At 41.3% G+C, this 20,668-nt stretch overlaps 2 protein-coding genes across 12 annotated transcripts in view; one reads left to right on the forward strand and one right to left on the reverse strand.

Annotated features, from left to right (window-relative positions):
* The window catches only part of LOC139811376 (SET and MYND domain-containing protein 4), a 35,613-nt gene extending 32,343 nt beyond the window's left edge, over positions 1-3,270 (forward strand). For all 8 annotated transcript variants that reach the window (XM_071775645.1, XM_071775641.1, XM_071775642.1 and 5 more), the window contains 2 exons: positions 1,201-1,416; positions 2,719-3,270. In XM_071775645.1, the coding sequence (XP_071631746.1) occupies positions 1,201-1,416; positions 2,719-3,037 (535 nt within the window). In that variant the 3' untranslated portion in view covers positions 3,038-3,270. The remainder of the gene's footprint in view (positions 1-1,200; positions 1,417-2,718) is intronic.
* Positions 3,271-6,454: 3,184 nt separating this feature from the next.
* Positions 6,455-20,351, reverse strand: Yps (ypsilon schachtel). 4 transcript variants are annotated; one of them, XM_071775660.1, is made up of 7 exons: positions 20,167-20,351; positions 17,001-17,064; positions 13,859-13,892; positions 13,514-13,775; positions 13,100-13,419; positions 11,101-11,163; positions 6,455-10,774 (listed from the first exon to the last, which is right to left on the reverse strand). In XM_071775660.1, exons 1-7 carry the CDS (start codon positions 20,225-20,227, stop codon positions 10,730-10,732), a joined length of 849 nt encoding a protein of 282 aa, XP_071631761.1. In that variant the 5' UTR covers positions 20,228-20,351; the 3' UTR covers positions 6,455-10,729. The 4 variants fall into 4 exon arrangements, with proteins under 4 accessions (XP_071631761.1, XP_071631760.1, XP_071631763.1 ...); XM_071775659.1 differs by having other exon boundaries at positions 13,094-13,419; positions 20,167-20,350; XM_071775662.1 differs by lacking the exon at positions 11,101-11,163 and having other exon boundaries at positions 20,167-20,350.
* Between the last annotated feature and the right edge of the window lie 317 nt (positions 20,352-20,668).

The following is a 20,668-nucleotide window of genomic DNA, read 5'->3' on the forward strand; positions in this document are numbered from 1 at the left end:
AATAGACCGGCGTGAGAGCTAATTAGTATAACTAGACGGTACACAATCGCCTGTGTCATCGTGCGCAAATTTATTAATCGACCCGCGACCGCCCGGCCCGCAGTCTGTTAAGCGAAGTTTCCCCGGGGCCCTTCAACAACTTCCCGCGTTTTGTCGCCGGAAAACTCCTTTGTCTTTCCGCCAAAATAAATTCCTCTCATCGAATTTACATGAATCCGCGAGCTCTTACGGAAAACTGACGAAATTGATGGGGAAAACGAAATAATCCTCGCGAATCCGATTCTTTTAAGTAAATAATTTTAACGATACTCAAGAGACGACTGTTTTCGCTTCAAAATAATTTATTTAATGTATCGGAAAAAATGTTTAAAGCCGAATAACACATTCGGAGAATTGAGTTCCTCCTCCTGGGGAATATACCGATGCTTCTGCTGCGGATCTATTAACGCTAATTAAGTACGTGGATTTTCGGGCAGCACTAAAACGCGTCTGTGATGACTTCGTGGGTCGCGGCTATTATACGCGAAATTACACCAGCGCGCGCTCATTATTCCGTAATGTCACAAACTCGTCTGCGCTACTCTCGGTGCGAGCGGAAATTGTTACTGTTCACGTTATTAACGTCGCCGGGGCCATTGTGATGATTACGATTATTATTTCATTGCAAAGTGATTGCGTCGCCCTCCCCCGTTTTTCGATTTATTAACCCGTATACTTGCGATAATAACTTCTGCTTCGGATAGAGACCGCGGCGGTTAACGACTTTTAACACAATACGTGGACGCGTTTGCCATCGTTCACTTGATTGAGATAAAATATCTAAATAATAGAAATGGAACCTGCGCTGTGTATTCATATAGAAAAATGTAAAATACGTATATATATTAAACAAAAAATATGAAATATTTAATGCTAGGAAATGTATATACTTTCTAAAAATTTTCTTAGAATATTAATTATAATCATAATTATATTATTAACGTTTGACATCCTTTGGAAAACGCAATTTAATTTACTATCCAAATTTTGATACTTTTCATTTATAGTCGCCGTCTACATATGAAAATTCTTTTAGCTATAATTAGCTGACGTAGCTACCGTATATCGAGATTTGTACTCCTAATAGCGAACATGTTAATTTTCGTTACGACGTGCGTTTATGGGGTAGTATCAGAATCTTCCTTTTGTGTCCGATTGCAGGTACTTTGTCGGCCGACATATCGTAATAAGAGCGGTTCGCGGTCTGCGGCCCGGCGACGTTATTGCCGAAAACTACGGACCGATATTTACGAAGAGGACCCTCGCCGAGCGTCAAAGGACACTGGCGGGAAGGTATTGGTTCCGATGTACCTGCAAAGCCTGCCAGGAAGATTGGCCGCGCTTCGAGAATCTGACGAACGATTTTGTCAGATTGAGGTAAGTCCATTTAAATTCTCCAAGATCAAGCTCATTAACGAAGTAATTTAATTTGTCTTAATGAACGATCGTATCGGCATTTAAGTTTCCCTCCGGCTAAATGTCTCCATGTCGACAGATTAGCGAAGTAGTATCTATCGGAAAAGTAATGCAAAAAGTTAGTTATTAACGTCTGGAAACGTACGCGCTTCGTGTCGCGGCGCACGTTTTAATTAAGACGATTAATTCTTTCTTTCGCGTCATTTAACTGCAAATCCGGCTTGAGTGTCCCAATAAAGATGCTGGTAAACCGCAGCAACGAGTAAAAGTACAAGAATATCACACGGGAAGAATAACAAGCGACCGAAAGAGAGAGAGAGAGAGAGAGAGAGAGAGAGAGAGAGAGTTAGCAGATGTTTTTCAAGATCGTTAAAAACCGCAAGTCCTGATGAGGCGAGTTCCTCAAAGGGAAGAAGCTCCTGTACCGTAAAAATGCTCCTGTCGTCAAAGGTACTTCTGTTCATCGTCGTCGTAAGATTCTTATACCAACTCCAACGACACGGGCAGGTGCTTTTATCAGTTTCGTGTTTCGTGGTAATTTTCTGGGTAGCAGCACCACTACTCGTTACGTTGCGTCTTTTACGTCAACAAACGGAGCGCAGCTCCGAGGACGGTATTTCTCTTAGACAAATAAACTACGGAATTCTTTTTTGAGAGCGTCAGGCAAAAGTTCAATTACGAGTAATTATTTCATCATCACGCTAACGCAAATGTAATTCTTTTAAGTGCGCGTCTCCGTTGACGGTTCTCTCTTTGGAGGAACGATTTAATACCGACTGAAGCATCTTTGTTTCGCATTTTTGCTGCTGTGCTATGTATATCCTTAATTACATTCGTACGGAATATTAGCGAGCCGAATGGATAACAAAGCCATGTTCTTCAGACAATTTCAAACGGAATATGTTTTAATATTTTAATTTTTTGTATTAGCTTTATTACAAATATGTATAAGTGATACAAGAAATAGGAAAATTGCGATAAAAGGTCTTCGATATTTTTACTGAGAAGGAAAAAATCGATTTCAAATTGTTATTAAAAAGATCGTGGTTTTAAAATTCTTTTATAAGTCAAAGATAATGATAAAAACTATTATAAATGTTGCACTTTTTAGCATCTTAAAATTAATATTTTCGAATAATTTTATAGAAATTAATTACGAAATAACATATATGATAACAATTTGATTTTTCTCATAATAAAATCTTTGCGACGAGAAAGAGAATCCGCGAAATATCCTTTTGACGTTTTTCTCTCTGCCCCAAGGTGTCCTACGGCAGGGTGCAGCGGACTACACTTGCAAGCCCGGCAAGGTAAGCCGATAAAATGCCCGGACTGTCAAAAGAAAATCTGCTTGGAGGATCGACTCGCGTGCCTGCGGGAGTGCGAGGCTCTCTACGACCGTGGATTGGCCGGTATGGAGAACGAGAGGGTCGACGAGGCGATCGGGACACTCTGCGGCGCCCTGAAGAGATTTCACCAAGTCGCCTGTCCACCGCATCGGGACACACACCTGGCCGAAATTGCTTTAAGCTCCTGTCTGGCTGACTACGGGAATACTTGGCGACCGGCGGCGGCGCTTTGAAGAGCGCACAGGCGGAGAAGGAAGCTGACTTGCGAACGGATCCTGTAACCACGCGGACGACCGCGGCGGTTCGAAGATGTCCGAATAAAAGAGAAACGCGTTTGATCATAGGACGTAGACGTTGGTCGGCCCAATTTGGTCGACGCACACTACCATATGTTGAAACATATACCCGGTCAATATTCTGTATGACATTTCAAGCAAAAATATATTTATTAGCGTTTATTAGCGTTTTTATGAGCATTATAAATTTATATACTTCCTTCTGACGACTTTATCGCTGATTGACTTGAGGAAGCTGAGATAAAAAAAAGAATTGATTAATAAGATTTGAGCGTAATACTCTTTTTATAATATATTAAGTGAGTCATGACCGTTTATGATAAATCAAGTAAATGTGCCAATGTACGGTCGAGCTGGATCTTTGTCTAATAATATTATTCGTGCGAATTTATGTACATTTTTTCGCTTATCGGCACATTTCCTAAATATTCTTTATACCTTCATAAAATTGATTAATGATGTTCTACCTTTCAATTTAAAATGGCTAGAGACCGTCGTATACATACTCGAAATTTTCGATGGCACAGTTCTTTCACCTAGGTTACGATTTGGATCGAACTTTACGCGGAAGAGGAACGTTATCTTTATTGCCTTTATAAAATCGCCCAGCAATGTAATAAAAACCTCCCGCGGGAGGAGGTTATAGAATGAAAGTATTCCGACCGCCACGCGCGAACGATGGTCACGCGTCGTCCGCATAACGTCGCACAATTTGCACGCGATATTACCCGTCCATACATACGCACCGTACTTCGGCCTCTTGTATCCGCGACGATTATATCGGCACACGGACAAGAACAGATAGCGATAATTGATATTGCGAGCATGAAACGGCTGCGCGAGTAGATGTTCAGTATCGGGAAATTAGCGGCCGAGGCGTTTACCGAGGCGTCGACCTGTAAGCCAACTTTTTTAATTTCGCCTGCACACAGAGCGCAGGCAATCAATTGGTTCATCCGAGATCTCTCCTGATTGCCTTCGCTGTGTATATAGCTGTGTATGTGTGTGTATACGTGTGCGTGGGTGTGTGTACCTTTGCACGGTGTATCGTATCTCTATCTGTGAAAACATACGGTCGGGGAGTTTCTGATAAGTCGTACGGCTTTTTGCTCTTACATCTTCCTCTCGTTCTGCCCCGAACGCGAAAAGCATGGAATTCTGCCAATCTTAACGTTAAGAAATCCCGTCGTCTCGTTTAACAACTACGTCGAGGAAGTATTTACGATAGACTCCCGGAGAACGCCAAGAATTATTTACAGCGAAATAATAAAGTAGAGCACCTTCCATTCTCCATCGTACTTTTTTAAATTATAATAATTAAAGTGCATATTTTGTTAAATCCCTTGTGTATCTCCTCTCCGCTTATTTCTTCTTTCAAAATAAAATGGTTTAGTAAAATGATTTTTCTTTCGGATATGCAGACGACGCTCTCTCATCTCTTGCGTAATAGACCGTGTATTTATCATCGCATATGCGGCAAAAAGTGCGTACATACAGACTGCCGGATGTATACATATAGCTGTTGCGTACTCACGTATTGCATTATATATCCGGATTAAAGGACTCAAATCCGACACAACCTGTTAACCTTTTTCTTCTGTTCGTGACAATCGCTGGCCGCTCTGCAACGGCATGTTGAGTTATTTACGAGAGTGCACTACGCAATCTGTATCGGAAATACGATAAGTACACCAGCGAATTCTCAAATTATTTCTATGATCATACGTGAAGTATTATGTGAATATTATTTTAAATATTAATTTTTTTAAATTAATATTTAAAATTCTAAGAATTACAATTTCAAATATCTCAAAATATTAAAGAGAATATAATTTGCAAGAAGGTTGCACCATCTAAAATTTCAAGAACTTTTAATTTTATTTCAAATACGGTCAATAATGTTTAAGCTATATACATTCTAAAAAATGTCTTATAAAAAATAACTTCTAGACGTCTTTTCAGAAAGTTGAAAACAAGACTTTTTAAAACTTTTAACCTTTCCGGGACAGGAAGCCTAATATTAGGCGCTGGTGTGGCGCCGTCTTTTTCGTAGTTCAATCCACTGGCAAGAACAAAAAAAAAATGTTCTAGCACTAAAACTAAAAAGGTCGTCCAAAAAAGAGGCCAGTCTTGTTAGAGATTAATAAAGTCTTAAAAATGTTTTAAGAAAAATGTCTTTGAAATATTTTTTAAACACGCGCGTTGTCTGAAAATTACGGATTAATTTATCATTCTGTTTTCGTCGTTTTAACTACATAATGAATCATATTTTTCGCGCAAAAATAACATCGTTGAAAACTGGAGATTTGATATCCAAAAGGTATATAACGAAAGATATTTTTATTTACCGCAAAGAGTTTGCATTATCTAGAATTGTTTTGCGATCAAACTGAACTGTTTTCGAATCTTCCACGTATCGATACAAAGATTTTCCGAGCGAAACTACAACTTTAAGGCAAAGGTATTCTGCTTTTAAGTTTAAAAGCATGTTTTGAAATAAAAAGAAATATTTTCCCACTATGCGTGGAGATTCGCATGGATAACGCATTTTGCGCTGCAGATAAATGCAGAATTTAACCGTGATCGTTAAAGCACGTACGGACGTTGCTCGACGCGCGGATCGGATAATTTATAATTCATAATGACGAATCTGTAATATGGAAGCCGAATCCGTTGTGTCAATTACGGTGTCGCGTACGGTTACTGCTGATCGTTGCTATACGAGAGATTAACGCTGGGACGGAAAATTAATTTATATACCTTGCGAAAGGTGATTAAGTGCCACCGTAATACCGGTATTATTGGAAATTCTCTATGACGGGAATGCATTATACCTATAACTTCTACCCGAGCTCCGATCAACATCGCCGCGTGAAATTACACATATATGTGAAATGCGTACGTACAATTCCGCCGGGGACTCGTCAATTGCATTACCTCAGAAATTCCTCCGCGGCGGAATTAAAGATTAAATATCTGATTCGTATATTCAATGGCGAATTTCGCAATATTCCGTTCTGTATAATTTCATGACCGTAGATCGCGCCACATTTTATTTCAAGTACGCTGTAAATCTCGGAATTTCATGCGAGGATAAATTGATACGAATAATTAAATAAAATTTATCAACGCACATACGCGCATATTTCCGCTATTAATTCAACTTGAAATTTTATTTTTACCTGCATTCTCGTTCCACTCGACCCGATCATAATTACCTTTTCAATAAAATTGCGGATTCTGCGTCAATATATTTTTGCGCTTTGCGAGCATGTTGGTTGTTTACACGATGATAATCTAAGGTAATGAGGAACATCGGGATAAGCGAGGGGATCGAATGAAACAGAACGCATGTTTCGATTTATAACTTTTGCGATTTTTTTGGTGGATTTATTTTTTATAATGCACATGTTTCTCGTGAAAAAATTAAATTCCGTGTATGAAATTAGCATTTAGAGTTTCACGTTTCGGTACAAAATTCATTGGGAGGGGAGGGGGGAAAGTCAGTCGACGGACGACTTTATCTCGAGACACGCTCGGACGACGTCGACGACGGCGTCGTGCCCGGCGTCCGTCGAGGTCTTTTGATGGATTTTCTCTTATTTATTTTTTTTTCTTTATCTCTCGAAAGAGTTGAACGTCTCCTCGATCGGGATTTCGCTTCTTTTTCTCCTGTTCTTCTCTTTCGTTTCTCGTCCACGTCTCCGTCTCTCTCTCTCTCTATCTCTCTTTCCCGCGATATATGTTATATAACTCGAGTATCGCCTTTATTCGCGTGAAACCCGAATCGGATCTAATTGACTGTCGCGACGTGATACCCCTTTTTATCGCGAATGTTTTTGCCGGGGGTGGACACGACGCGAATGCACGACGGAAATTTCGAGCGAGAAGGATCGCGCGCGATCGCGGCTCCTCCTTCCTTCCCGAAGGATCCTCTCTCCGGCGGAGGACGAATTTTTCGTCCGCTCTCCCAAGTCCGGACGGCGACTCGAGTCTCCGTTCCTCCCCACGGTGACGAGAACCGAAAAACACCGATGACAAATCGCGAAATCTTGCAAACGCGGCACACGGCCGTTTAAATCCGCGCGTTCGCGGAGAACACGAGATCTTGGAGCGCGCAAACAATCGCGCGCGCATCGCGATCGGACGCTTCGTATGTTAAAGAATCTCGACGGGAGATGCAAACTCGCCTCCCGAACCGGGGAAAGGTGTTTAACATACGAAGCACCGGCTCGCGGGGAAAATCTCTCTTCCGCTTTCCCTCGCGAGCGCTTCCCGCGGATTTTCGGCTAATGGACCGCGCGCGCGCGCTATTACGTGGTCCACGGATCGAATTCTTATCTTTGAATCTACGAATTCTTCTCCGCGAACTTTCCGCGTTCGCCCGATCGTAAGCCGTCTTTCAACTTTTTCGCAACGAACATGTACGCGATCGCGATTGACTGACGGCCGCGTCGAGACGTCTCGACCACGGCGATAAATCCGAACGACTAAGTACGCAAACTCATTTTCTCGGTTACTACACCCCCGGGTTTCTTTCTCTTCTTTCTTTCTATTTTTTTTAACCGCGTGTGAAGTTTAGCTGCTGGATTCGCTCGTGATTCGATTTCTTTCGGTTTTGCCCTCACGGCTTTGGTTTTTCGTTTTAACTCTGATATTCACTGTTAACACATGCATTGTTCTTTTTTTGCAGTTACAATCGCACGCCCGGTTCGGCGTGCCGCTTGAAAATTTTTGCTTGTTCCGCGCCTCTCGCTCTTCCGCTGTCTCGAGAGGCCGTCTCTGCTTGGATTTCTTTTTTCTTTTTTTTCTTTTTTATATTTCTTTCTACCGTGTTTTTTCGTGGGAACGCGCGGTTACGTTAGACAACGGAGAGTGATTACGTTAATACAGCGCGGTCCGAAGAATCGCCACGTGCTTTTGTTCCAACGGACGCGGATTGCGGTGTAATAGAAAACCGGAAAAACGCAGGTGAAACGCGCGTCGATCGACAGCATCTCGTGTCCGCTGGGTTTTCTTTCCACGGAGTCGAATAAGAAAAAAAAAGAAATATATATATTTACGGCGACTTCGGAATAGGATCGGCGTTCGATCGCCTCCTCGCTTATTTCTCACTTTCATCTCGCTATTCGGTTGTAAAAGTGTTGCATATACAAATATATAAACGCACGTCCGCCGTAACGTAACCGCGTGTTTAATCTCTCTCCACTTGGCACCACACTCACGCACACACTCTCTCTTTCTCTTCCTTCCTTACTCCTCTCTCCTTATTATTCCCTTAAACTGCTAATCCTGACCAATCGGATGTTTCGTACCTCGAGGTACCAGAACTTCTCGATCTCTCAGATTTTTCTCTCGTATACACAAACAAACGATATTATGCAATTTTTACGAAGAATCGACACACTCGGGTTTCGTGGCGTGGCAGACGCTACTTCACAAACGGGACGTGGTAGGACAGTGAGACACAATTAAAGACGATCATCGTGGTGGATATATGTACGGTAATGTCTTTGGGCGGAATACTCCTGCCGGCACCCAGACAGAGGGTACGACTACCGCGTGTCAGTGGTGGCAATTTGGGACAAACTGTATTCGCGAGCAACGATTTTCAATATGCATATCCGTCGAAGCGAACAGCGTGAATAAAATCCACGCCCGTTACGTCTCTCTCTTTCTCGCGAAAATATGCATGTTTCTATACGTATTTCGCACACGGGGCATTTGCACGCGCGTTATCTGTTAATCGTTCCTCATTCGCGAATACATTTTGCGCATCACTGGTCGACGAGCACAGAACTACACGACGACGGAAACAATAAACACCGTGTAACATCGGTAACGCTACACCCAAACGACACGAAGACGTGTGAAAGATTAGGATGTATCTTTGTCTAATGGACCTTCGTGATGTTGTGGTGATCTCGCAGACCTTTGTGTCGCCTGGATATAGACGGAAATCAGAAATCAAATGAAGTTTCGCCAAATAGAGATGTTTCAAAATTTTTCTTTTTCCTTTTTTTTTAAAGAAAGTAGACATATATATTTATTTTATTATCCGTCGACGATACTACAAACTAAAATTTTAAAAATTAGTTTCATGCAAAATTATACAAAGTTTGTTTTTTCTCTCTCTCACACACTTGTTCGCTTCTCTCCTTCGTACTCTCATGACAGTCTACGATATTCGTATTGTCAGTCGAGCCAATGTATGATACGCCCGGCTCTTGTTCCGAAAAGTCAAATCGAGTCGATTGCCGCATGCAAGCGGTCAGTGATTTAATATTAAAAAAAAAACGACCTGCCCGGTGCACAGTCGATCGACGTCAATTCTAGAAAAAACCGGACGATTTATTCACGCGCGGAAGTCAGTGAGGTCTCACGGTGAGGAGCCGTCCTCTCTGCCTTGCGGCCGATCTAAAGTGTCTTCAGGCCCGATAACACGAATGATAGAATACAATTAATACGCATTGCTTTGTCGAAAAAAAGAACGGGACCGCATTTCAGTATCTCTTCGTGCGCCGCTCGCAGCTCGGGAAGACTCGCGGCGTGACACCTCACGAGTTTTCGCGCCCAATTCCATGACTAACCAATATAATGAATAAAGTCAAAACAATAATCGCTAATTAATAATATACCGCCGGAGACCCACCAGGGGCCAATATTAACAATTGTAAAAATATGGCCAAGATAAATGCTATTACAATAATCGTTTCTGCTTGTGATCGCCTGTAAAGTAAATAAGAAAATTGGAACCACGGCCGCATTGTCGTTCCCTGAGTACCAAAATACTGCATTTATTCTATGCTTATTGATCAATCGTGATCACCTTGCAATTAACAGTACAATTTTGAGATACTCAAGGATAGTGACATTTGGTCACGATGACTCCAACTCTTCTTACTGAAAGAGTGAAAGCAATACGGTAAGCTCACCAATTTCGAAATATATTCCGAAAAGAAACGACTGACTTCGAGATAGGCAAATATTTAAGTGGGACTCGTTTATCAACAGTAGCCACGTAATCGGTTTTCACTACTCCTTTTGATGGAAAAGCCGCCGAAAGTGAAGAAAGCTCGCGGAAATGTAGCAATAAACTCAAATATCGTATATCGATGAAACGATTTATAATGCGCCTCGCCGGAGAAAAATTAGAAGTAATGTACGAAACAAGAAATACACAAAAAACAAAAACAAAAATTATATATATTTATATATAGATATCTATTGCCGCGCTCGAGTTCATCGCTCCGTACTCCGTAATTGCTTTACCCTTCTGTCCAAATTCCCGAAACGAGAAGCACGCGGCCATTCCTAACGAGTTCTCTCAGCGAAATAGCTAAAATCAAGCCTAAGATATCAGAAGCGCAGAATTCGCTACGTTTATCTCGCTGAAGGAACGCGCCAGGCATAGCTGTACGCCTCTCAATTTTCATACGTATCTTAATTTTAATTTGCTTTCGTGGAGAGAGTGTGGAGTAGTGTTTGTTGATTTTTTTTGTTATTTTTTTTAAAGATTTTTTTGCAATTGTTTTGTTGGCTGTTGTCGATGCTGCAGTGTATAACGGGTGTTGGTGTTATATGTTAAAAAGGAGTGTCCTGCGGTAATAGCGCGAGATCCTGTCTCGGTTAGGCGGTGCTTTCGGTGGTGGTGTTCTGCACCGGCTGGCTCTCCTGCAAACATACACAATTGACGAACATTATTCGTTGCGTGAAGATGCGCAAGAGCAATATCACGTGAATAGCAATTATGCGACGCGTGGTTAAACTATTTTTACTATAATCGTCTATATATCTGTGTAAGAGCTGTGTGGAAAATGCAATTCCTTCTAGAAAAATGTGAAAACGAAAGGAGGAAAGTAACAGAGAGCAAGTAAATCGGAAGATCCGCTTCGTCGATCGCACCTAATGCCGGAAGTGTAAGTGACTGAAAACTCCGGCAACCGAGACGAGCTTCTGCGAGATCAAAAAGAAGGGGAAAAAAAACAAAGCGACGTTACCTGTGGAGCAGGGGCAGCGGCAGGTGCATCCGAATCTTTAGGTGCATCAGACTTCTGCTCCGACTGAAAAGAGTACAAAGAGACACGTGCAAACAGTGTGTGCTAAGCGCTACCGCTCTGTATTTGTCGACGGATCGCGCATTCGCAGTCTCCTAATCAAAAGCGTTCTCTCGTTCGTTTCAATTTGCAAAATTCCCACGTCTACTGCTTCGATACTTCACTGCGTCGGAGTTACGTACGAGCCTCCCGGAAACCGGAAGCCAAATCAACTCCACGAAATAAAAAGTAAAGAAAAGTTGTAAATTAGTGAAGTTGTAAATTAATTTTTTTGATATTAAAATTAAAAGTGTAGAAAGCGGAATTCACATCTTGGCTTCTGAGAGGCTTATACATATCAACTTCTGACTCGCATTTAAAATGTACGATTGAATGCACGCATGAAAAAGAAAATAAATGTTGACGAGTGCAATTCGTTGACGAAGAAATAGATATTTATGCAGATGTAATGTAGGTGAAACTTGTGATTCATATTGCGACAATGTAAATTTTTATTCACTCCAGTTTTACGTTAAACCGTATATTTGCGTATATATGCAAAGACATATTCGTAAACCTGATTGATAAAATCGTTCGTTAATTGTCGTCGGTAAAGAATATCTAAGATAACACGTGTTACTTTCTACCTTGAGTAAGAAAGGGTAGAACCAATAATACCTTTGTGGATTTATCGCAGGACTCGGGAGGGATGTCGGTGACCTGTGTTCGAGGAGGGGTGACAGGAGAGGAATTGGGAGATTTGCGTTTTGTCTCCGCAGATGGCAAATTCTCTACCGTGTTCGTCTGTTGACTCGACGTCGCACGAGGTCGTCTTACTAATCGTCGTCTGTAACGTGGTCGTGGATTTCTCCGCGAATTACCGAGTGCACTCTCGCCAACAGCCTCGTCATCGGTCACCTAATTTTACAATGTACCTAATTTCGGTATGCGGGTGCCTTGCCGATTGTAGAAAATTCGTTAAGATGCTCGTATAAAATACTTTATTGTTTTACAAGGTGTAATAAAAAAAAAAGTTATTCACAAACAGCACAGAACACATACTCCGTGCGCGGATAATGCGTTGGTATAAAAAGGAAATTGTAGAATATTGCTGACAAATACGAATATAATTTCTAGGGAAATGCATCTAAAACAATATTCTTATAAACCTAATACTACTGAGTTTCCTTTCTTTTCATTATAATAACTACCGTGCAGGTTTAAACAGCTAGTTCAGATTTGAAACACGACTTATCATTTGCAAGAATGCAAAATTGAAATAAACGAACGTTTACATAGTCATCATTGTGCAAAGTCCGTTGATTACTATGGAATAATGCAGTATTGTTGTCAGAAAGAAATAACAAAGGGATAATGTACACCATATATAGGTGAAAGCAACCGAGGTGAATTTTCTGGTGAACCGTGTTTGACGTAATAAAAATTAATGTACAGCAGAACAAAACTGTTTTAAACCGAATGCAAATAAGAAATAGAGTATTTCACCTACAGTTCCAAGGTCGCGTTGTTCGAAACGTCTTAACCGACGACGGAAAAACATTATGTACAATACAAGAATATGATATTTCCACAACTATAAAACACTTTCCTCATATAATATTAAATTAATTGTCAAATTGTTTCTACTTTAAACTAATATCACAATTTTGATACAATTAAATTAAAATAGCAGTTTAGAAATATCGTACTTATAGTAATTACATATTCTTTATAAGAATATTGCCTCTAAGAAGCGTCTCGAGCGTTTTCTTAACATGATACAATTTAATAAAGAATTAAAAAGTATTAAAATACAATCTCGGAACTCTGGATGAAACAACGCGTGTGAGATTCAGGAAACATGCCAATTCGCAATTAATAAGTTTAATTCGACACCTTTGTATACTAGCTGTAACGATATTAAGAAACGCTAGCTTGGCTAGGGTTAGATACTAACCCTTACCTGGCCATCCTGGCTGCGAGGACGTCGTGGCGGACCACCACCTCTTCCTCCGCGGAAATTGCGGCGGAAGTAACGTCGTGATGGACCACCGCGTCCACGACCACCACCGCGCGGGGGAGCGCCACCCTCGCCGCCGGTTCCTTCCGCTTGCTCACCACCTTCGCCAGCATTATCTCCTTGCTGCGCTGAATTGGGCCCGGAACGCCGTCCTCCACGGTAATAACCGTCATAATGACGACGTAGCCTATAACGACGCTGTTGCTGCTGTGGCTGGCCGCCTCCCTCGGCATTTGAGTCATCACCGCCGACCTTTCCTTCGCCTAAATCATCAAACAGGCAAATCACTCTTAAAAAACAAATCACTCTGAAAGAACAAACAAATTGAGATTTAAACAAATGGTAGAGACAACGTACCTTGCTCGTAACCCTCCTGGCCTTCGCGTGATCTACGATTCTGCGGTCGACCATTGCCGCGTCTCGGATACACCCAGTGGATACCGCGATACCCGCGACGTTTGTCCGCGGCATAGGGTGAACCTTTTACTGCTTCACCCGCTGGACCGGTGACATTGGCGGCTTCGTGGCCCTTCTCGCCGATAACGACGTCGAACTCGACGACCTCGCCATCTCCCACGCTGCGCACGGCCTTTCTCGGGTTGTTCTTGACGATGGCCGACTACAATTACACATAACATCGACATATAGTGAGATTACCTTAAAAATATTGACGCTAATTAACGTATTAAATGAGACACTTACTTGATGGACGAATACATCTTCCTTGGTATCATTTCTGAAACAGACAGGACGAATAATTGTGTTAAAAAAGCAGTCGATGTTTATATCTTTACAGTAAGTTTTTAAGTTAAGATTAATATATATATATATATATATATATACTGTATAAAAATAATAAGTATTTATCAGTATTTATTATTTTTAATAATTTTTAAACAAATATTACGATAGACCATTGATTATTTCCATATTAAGCAATTTCGTGATGGCAGACGATTATTATATTCGAAACAACTCTGAATGTCCATTTCAAAACGACCACAATTCACATTTCTTTTTTAATTCGCGTCAAGTTCTTGTTTAATCATAAGAAAGCATGATTGCGTCCACCTGCTCGTGAAATTTGACATAATCGCATTTAATACGAGATCCGCGTAATTTACATTCTCTACAAAGTTGCGCCATGTACATACACGCGTCGCGCATGACGATATGTATTTACATCTGTCCTACGCATGGATTCGCAGACGTACAGACATAATCGGAATCCATGAAGCTGCGGAGCAAAGCACGGAGTAGAGAGGTCATAGAACCCTGCACGTTGCACACAATTAGAAGAGAAATACAACTCGTACGCAAACGCCAGCTGTCACAGCTAGACAGCGACTCCCCTTCCCCACGCGCATTTAACAAAAGGTGAATCAGGTACAAAAATTAAATCATGTTTTCAGAGTCGAATCACCGAATTACCTGCCTCGACATTCATTTTGTTTAATTATCTTTACGAGAAGCAAAATTAATGCATTATTATACGGGTGCACAATCGTTAAAAATTATTATTTTCTCATTAATTTAAACGACAACACACAAACGATTCACTGTACCTTCTACTTGTCAAGTTTAATATCAGTTGTACAAACAGAAATCTATCGTAGCGAAATTTCAGTGTTTGCCTCAGAACATGGATCGATACCGAATAATTAATGGTTACGATCCAATGGGTATTGAGGCGGAACGTTGCTCTCCCATTGTGGTACAATCGAATTCGCCGAATTTGAGGCGAACACGACGAATGAACAATGGACTCGGTATTCTCGGTAAATACTATTAGGTTCCAACAAAACGTATGATTTTAAGAACAGATTCCCAGGTGACTACTAATTCATTTATAATTTTGCAGATTCGTAGAGAATTAGAGAATATTGTCCCGGAAATATCTTCAAATAATTCTGAGTGAGATTGAAAGAGATTTTCGTTTCTATTCTAAATGAATAGCCACACATTGTAAAACAATTTCCTTCTACGTATTCTAAATTTAAAGATTATTCTAATTATCAAGAAGACAATCGCGCATATTGATAAATTTAATAAATTTATATCTTTACCAAAAAATCACTTGTAAATAAGTCTGAATGATCAACAGATATGAGACATAACGTTGAAACTCCTTCCAAAAATATAAATAAATTTTTACATTTTGAGAGAAATATTTAATATATATAAATCATATAATTATTAACTTTATATATAAATATAAAATTATAAATCAATAATTTATAGAATTTTATATATAGACTATCTTTTATATATGTATTCCTGGCGCTCTTAAAAAGATAAGATACCGATATTAAAACAAGCAATACAAATATCTATTACACTTTTACATTTCTGAAGATAAGTACTTGAAAGTGAAAAAAAAACCCGAGTATCTGACACGCGACAATTTGCTCGTCGTTGGGGACAATTCAAGGAAAGCGTTATTATTCTATTTCTGTAAAATACAGCTGCATCGTAACGGTCATTTCTAATATTTTGCGACACGTCGAGTACCGTTTTGTGTCAGAGTGAAAGTGCATTCGAGATCTCTCGAGGGCAGGTAGGTAAACGTTCGAGTTTAAGAACGATCGTGCGAAACTATTTTCCGCCCCCTCCCATGTATATACGCAAGAAAGAACGCCGGGAAGTCGAGCGAGAAGTCACACATGTTGCGCGAATTCCTTTTCCGAAACACGGCTTCGTCCTCGTCGCGAAACGCTCGAAAGAGCCTGTTGTCTGATCGCGCGCGCGCGCGCGAAAGTTCCTCACGCGTCAAGCACTACCGCGCGGGCGCGCGAAAATCTCCTGGCAATCCGCCAGGTAAATAGAGAGACCTCGAAATAGCGAGGAACCGGCTCCTACGTTTCTATACGGCCCGTCCACGTGCCGAATGAAGCGTCTATTTTCCGTGCGGCGTGGTGCCAGGTCGAGGTTGCAGGTCGAACCTGCAGCGGGGACGGCGATTTTCCTAATATTAGTTAGACTACCACCGTGCGCGCTGAAATCGTTATCAATTAGTCTCGACGGTTTCTCGCGTCCCAAATCTTATGTTAAATTTTCAGGCCGAAGGCGAAACGCAAAATTAATAGCGTCAGATATCAGTCCAGAAATTCACGCACGTTCTATTATAAACGGTTCGAATGAAGAGAATTAGAAGAGTAGAATGAGAACAAATTGTCGATGATAAAACAGATGACCATTGATTAAGAAAATAAATATGTTTCATTAAATTAAAATTAAATGTTAAATCTAACGGATGTTTCATTTACTTTGCTTCGAGATTTCTCGAAAGAAGTTACAAATATTTATTTTGCTTCGAGATTTTTCAGAGGAGAGCGTGAAATTATGGATTGACAAATAGCTATTAACGCGAAAACGAAAATTTTCTCAAGGGACAGCCGCGTGCGTCAGACAACATTCTTCTTGAATAATTTAACGCGCGCGACGGAAGTCGCGGAAAATTTATTTCGCAAATTAACGCGCGATGCACGCGGAATATGAGCAAACATAATTTCAAACGCGGTTTGCGGATAAGAGAATAAAGCGGCGAAAAAAAATAATTAGACATTTCGCGACGTGTTCGCGGGGAATTTTTCATGGCAGATGCAACGGTTAATATGTCGCTTTAATACTCGGTTGCGGCGCGAAGTGGACGTTTAAATTAATAGTGTATGAGTAACCCTTACGCCCACACACGACACTCGCACGCACACACACGGACAGGCAAGCGAACAGAGAGGTGGATGCGTTCTCTTCAATCTAGTAATACGTAAAGGGGCGAGCGTCGCAAATGATGAAAAAAAAATAGAGAAAAGCGCGAGGCAGTTGCGAAATAATAATTACTGACCTATTAATGAAACCGTAGCCACTCTTGACATTGAACCATTTCACAGTTCCGGTCACTTTGTTCGCTGAAATAAAAAAAAAGTTTCATGATAAATGTGATACATGTGGTGCGCATGCAATTGTGTATAAAATTCAGAACAAAATTCAAGGATGACCAACTCATAACTTTCGTTTGCGTTAAAATGTTGCGGTATAATTTAAGAAAAAAAATAATAATAATAAAAGATGTAATTATATAAAGAAAACTGTATCCAGAATATTCGAATCGCGTGCATGAATAATGAGTCAGGAAAATGTTGCCTGTTACTTATTGTTATTATTAAATTGTGAAAGCGACCTTCAAGAGGGAAATAACGTGCTTAACCGCAGGTACGTATTATTATCACGTGTTTACGGACACGTAAGCATGTTCGAAGACGAAATACAACGGCTACCGTTTTTACATATGGTGAATAATATTTCCAGGAATAATGCGTTAGAAGTCGGAGAAAATCGAGCGAGAGATAAGATCGACAGGGGAAAAGTAATGCGATTAGACGAGCGATGGTGACACGAGTGATTAATTTAAATTTCTCACATACTAATTTCGAATGGTCTCTAAAGCAAATACGTGTATATCTTTGAATTTTAAGGAAATGCAAAGTTGTCCGGAGGGGCTTTCGAAAATGTATGAATTCATGAAGGGAATGTAAATTCCGTTGGAGAGCGTAGCGTATGTTATTACATGTACACCGCCCGTTTCGATCTTGCGTTTCGACGAAAATATGATAAGACAAATCTTCACAACAGTTACACGCGACCTTGTCAGTGTAACTCAAACGAAGGTCGAAATTGGTGGCAGCCAACGATAGGATCGTGATCACACCGACGAAATTCCTCGGGTTTTGAGAATCTGCGTAATATTCCCTGAACAATCAAATGATTAATGTTCGTGGAATTTATATCAAAAGGCACCACCTTCCTATCTCAACAATCTTGAGATACGAACGTAATTTAAAACTCGATTAAAGTATAATGACTTGATTGGACATTAACGAGGGCATAGAAACATTTCTAAACGTGAATTTTAATGAGGCACAATCTGATACGTACATTAACAGCCTAACACTAGATAATTAGTCTATGTAATTAGTTTCTGGACGTTTTCAAGATAAACTTAACTCATAAAATTCCCGGAGTGATCGACAGACTCTTGCAACGAACTTTCTCGATCGAATTTGATCTTTAACGACTTCTCGGGCCAGGAAAATCGAAAAAGACGCAATTGAATATGTTTCATTGAATCTTATTATGAATTTTAATAAAACGCCTGTTCATAAATTAATAGCATTTTAAATAGATTAGTAAGAGTTTAATATTTTTGGAGATAAATTTATATAATCTTAATTTAATCAATAATCTCTTCAACCATCTCTTCAACCATTTCTCAGTTTAAGAAAAAAAATAGACGCGGTTGGACGTGTTCCATTGAATCTTATTATGAATTTTAATAAAACGTGTGCACATAAATTAATAACATTTTAAATAGATTAGTAGGAATTGGATATTTCTGGAGGTAAATTTATAATTCAAATTTGATCTCTTCAATTATTTTTCAGTTTAGGAAAAAAGTAGACGCGATTAAATACGCTCTATTGAATCTTATTATGAGTTTTAATAAAACGTGTGCACATAAATTAATAACATTTTAAATAGATTAGTAAGAATGGGATATTTCTGGAGATAAATTTATAATTCAAATTTGATCTCTTCAATTATTTTTCAGTTTAGGAAAAAAGTAGACGCGATTGAATACGCTCTATTGAATCTTCTTATGAATTTTAATAAAACGTGTGCACATAAATTAATAACATTTTAAATAGATTAGTAGGAATTGGATATTTCTGGAGATAAATTTATAATTCAAATTTGATCTTCAATTATTTCTCAGTTTAAGGAAAAGAGTAAAACACGACTGAATTATTGATATTCTATTGAATCTTATAAGTTTTAACAAGATATGTACACATAGTTTAATAGCATTTTAGAGAATTTTGTAGGAATTTAATATTTCTGAAGATAAAATTATAATTCAAATTTGATCTTCAATTATTTCTCAGTTTAGGAACAAAGTAGACGTGATTGAATACGTTCTACTTACTGGATCTTATTATGAATTTTAAGAAAACGTGTACACACAAATTAAGCATAATAATAGCATTTTAGAGAGGTTTGTAGAAATTGGACATTTCTGGAGACAAACTCAAATTTGATGTTCATCGATCGTTCTAGAAAAAAAGGAATGTTCCATCGATATATTCCGTCTCTCTCTCTCTCGAGTCTCAGAATACAGAATTACAAAATATATATCTTTACACGATGGTTTTCGAAATAACGTGAGCGTCTTCACGTGGCGGAAGTGCGGGATCGGTCGATCTCCCGAGTTCGGAGGCGCGGCAAAAGCGGGCACGCCGCGAGGAGCACGCGGCGAGACGCGCTTACATAACGAAAAACGTGGAGGCGCGCGCGGGCGAGGATATTTCGGATCCACGCGGCGAGAAAGAGAGATTCCCCTCCGGCGCGGAGGGGAAAGATATCGCCATGGATCTCGGGCGGAGAAAGACCGAACGCTCTGGAAAATCTCCTCCGCATCATTTTTTTTTCGCTCGCTTCGCCCCCGTTTCACCGTCGATTTTCAGGTTATGCGACGCGATCCGACGCGACGTGACGCGACGCGACGCGACGCGGGCGAGCGAGTGACGCGGCGACGGGCGAAAATCGATGGCCAGGACGCGAGCACGGGTCCGCGTCGAGGAACCGCGGCCGCGAAGAAACTCCGTCGGGCGACGAGGGAGCATCAGCTGATGGAAAAATGGAGGCCGAAAATGTCGTCTCGCGCCCGCTACGCCCGCCGATGCCCGGCGCGACGCGCCCGAACGAGGCCCCGCCGGAGATCCGGCGAGGATTCTCGCGGACGCCGGGCCACATGGCTCCGGAGGCCGCCGCCGCTCCCGCGCGTGGAGACGCCATTACGAGGAACGCTGCGACGGCGGAAGAGAGACCGCCGCCGAGAGAATCTCCTTCCGCCGCGGCGTAGATCGGGTAGACGCGGGGACTCGGGGAAGAACGCCCGCCCGCGCGCGCCGCGGAAATAATAGCGCGTATACTCCGGATTATTATTCGCTCACCGATGACCATCTTCTGCTGGACAGCCTTGGGTTGTTCGGGCTGCTTCTCCGTCTCACCCATGGTGGTAAGGTGGTGTAGAGACAAGCAAACCAGGATGGTACCTTCTGTCTCACTATGATGTTAACTCCTGCCTGCTCACTGCTGGTGTTCGCAATGGACATGGACGACGGATCGACGGGCGACGGACGTGCATCCCAGGCGACCGGATAAACACATCGCGCCACGCTCGTGTAACGCGGCCGCCGATTGGCCGGCCTACGTCGAGCGGCCGCCGCGCGGCCAATCGCGCGCCCCGTGCCTTCACGGAAACGCACGAGCGCCGGCCGAGCGGCGCCGAGCCGCCGCCGCGCGTGCGCGTGCGCGCGCCGCCGCGAGCCGCCGCCGCCAGCCACGCCGTCAACGCCGTCGTACTTTCGAGAAAGCTAGAGAGCTTTTGAACTTAACGAACCTCCCCCAAATACCTGTTATAAAATTTCTTTTAACTTATGCTTTGTTCCTAAG

This window comes from Temnothorax longispinosus, chromosome 4, assembly GCF_030848805.1.
Source record: "Temnothorax longispinosus isolate EJ_2023e chromosome 4, Tlon_JGU_v1, whole genome shotgun sequence".
Lineage (NCBI taxonomy): Eukaryota > Metazoa > Arthropoda > Insecta > Hymenoptera > Formicidae > Temnothorax > Temnothorax longispinosus.

Bases quoted from the DNA above. Each gene is read 5' to 3' on its own strand.
- Yps (XM_071775659.1), bottom strand. From the start codon at position 20,227: ATGGGTGAGACGGAGAAGCAGCCCGAACAACCCAAGGCTGTCCAGCAG. The intron at 13,893-17,000 runs GTCAGTAATTAT...TGTCTGTTTCAG, and splicing joins GGCTACGGTTTCATTAATAG to AAATGATACCAAGGAAGATG. The intron at 13,776-13,858 runs GTAAGTGTCTCA...GTGTAATTGTAG, and splicing joins AAGATGTATTCGTCCATCAA to TCGGCCATCGTCAAGAACAA.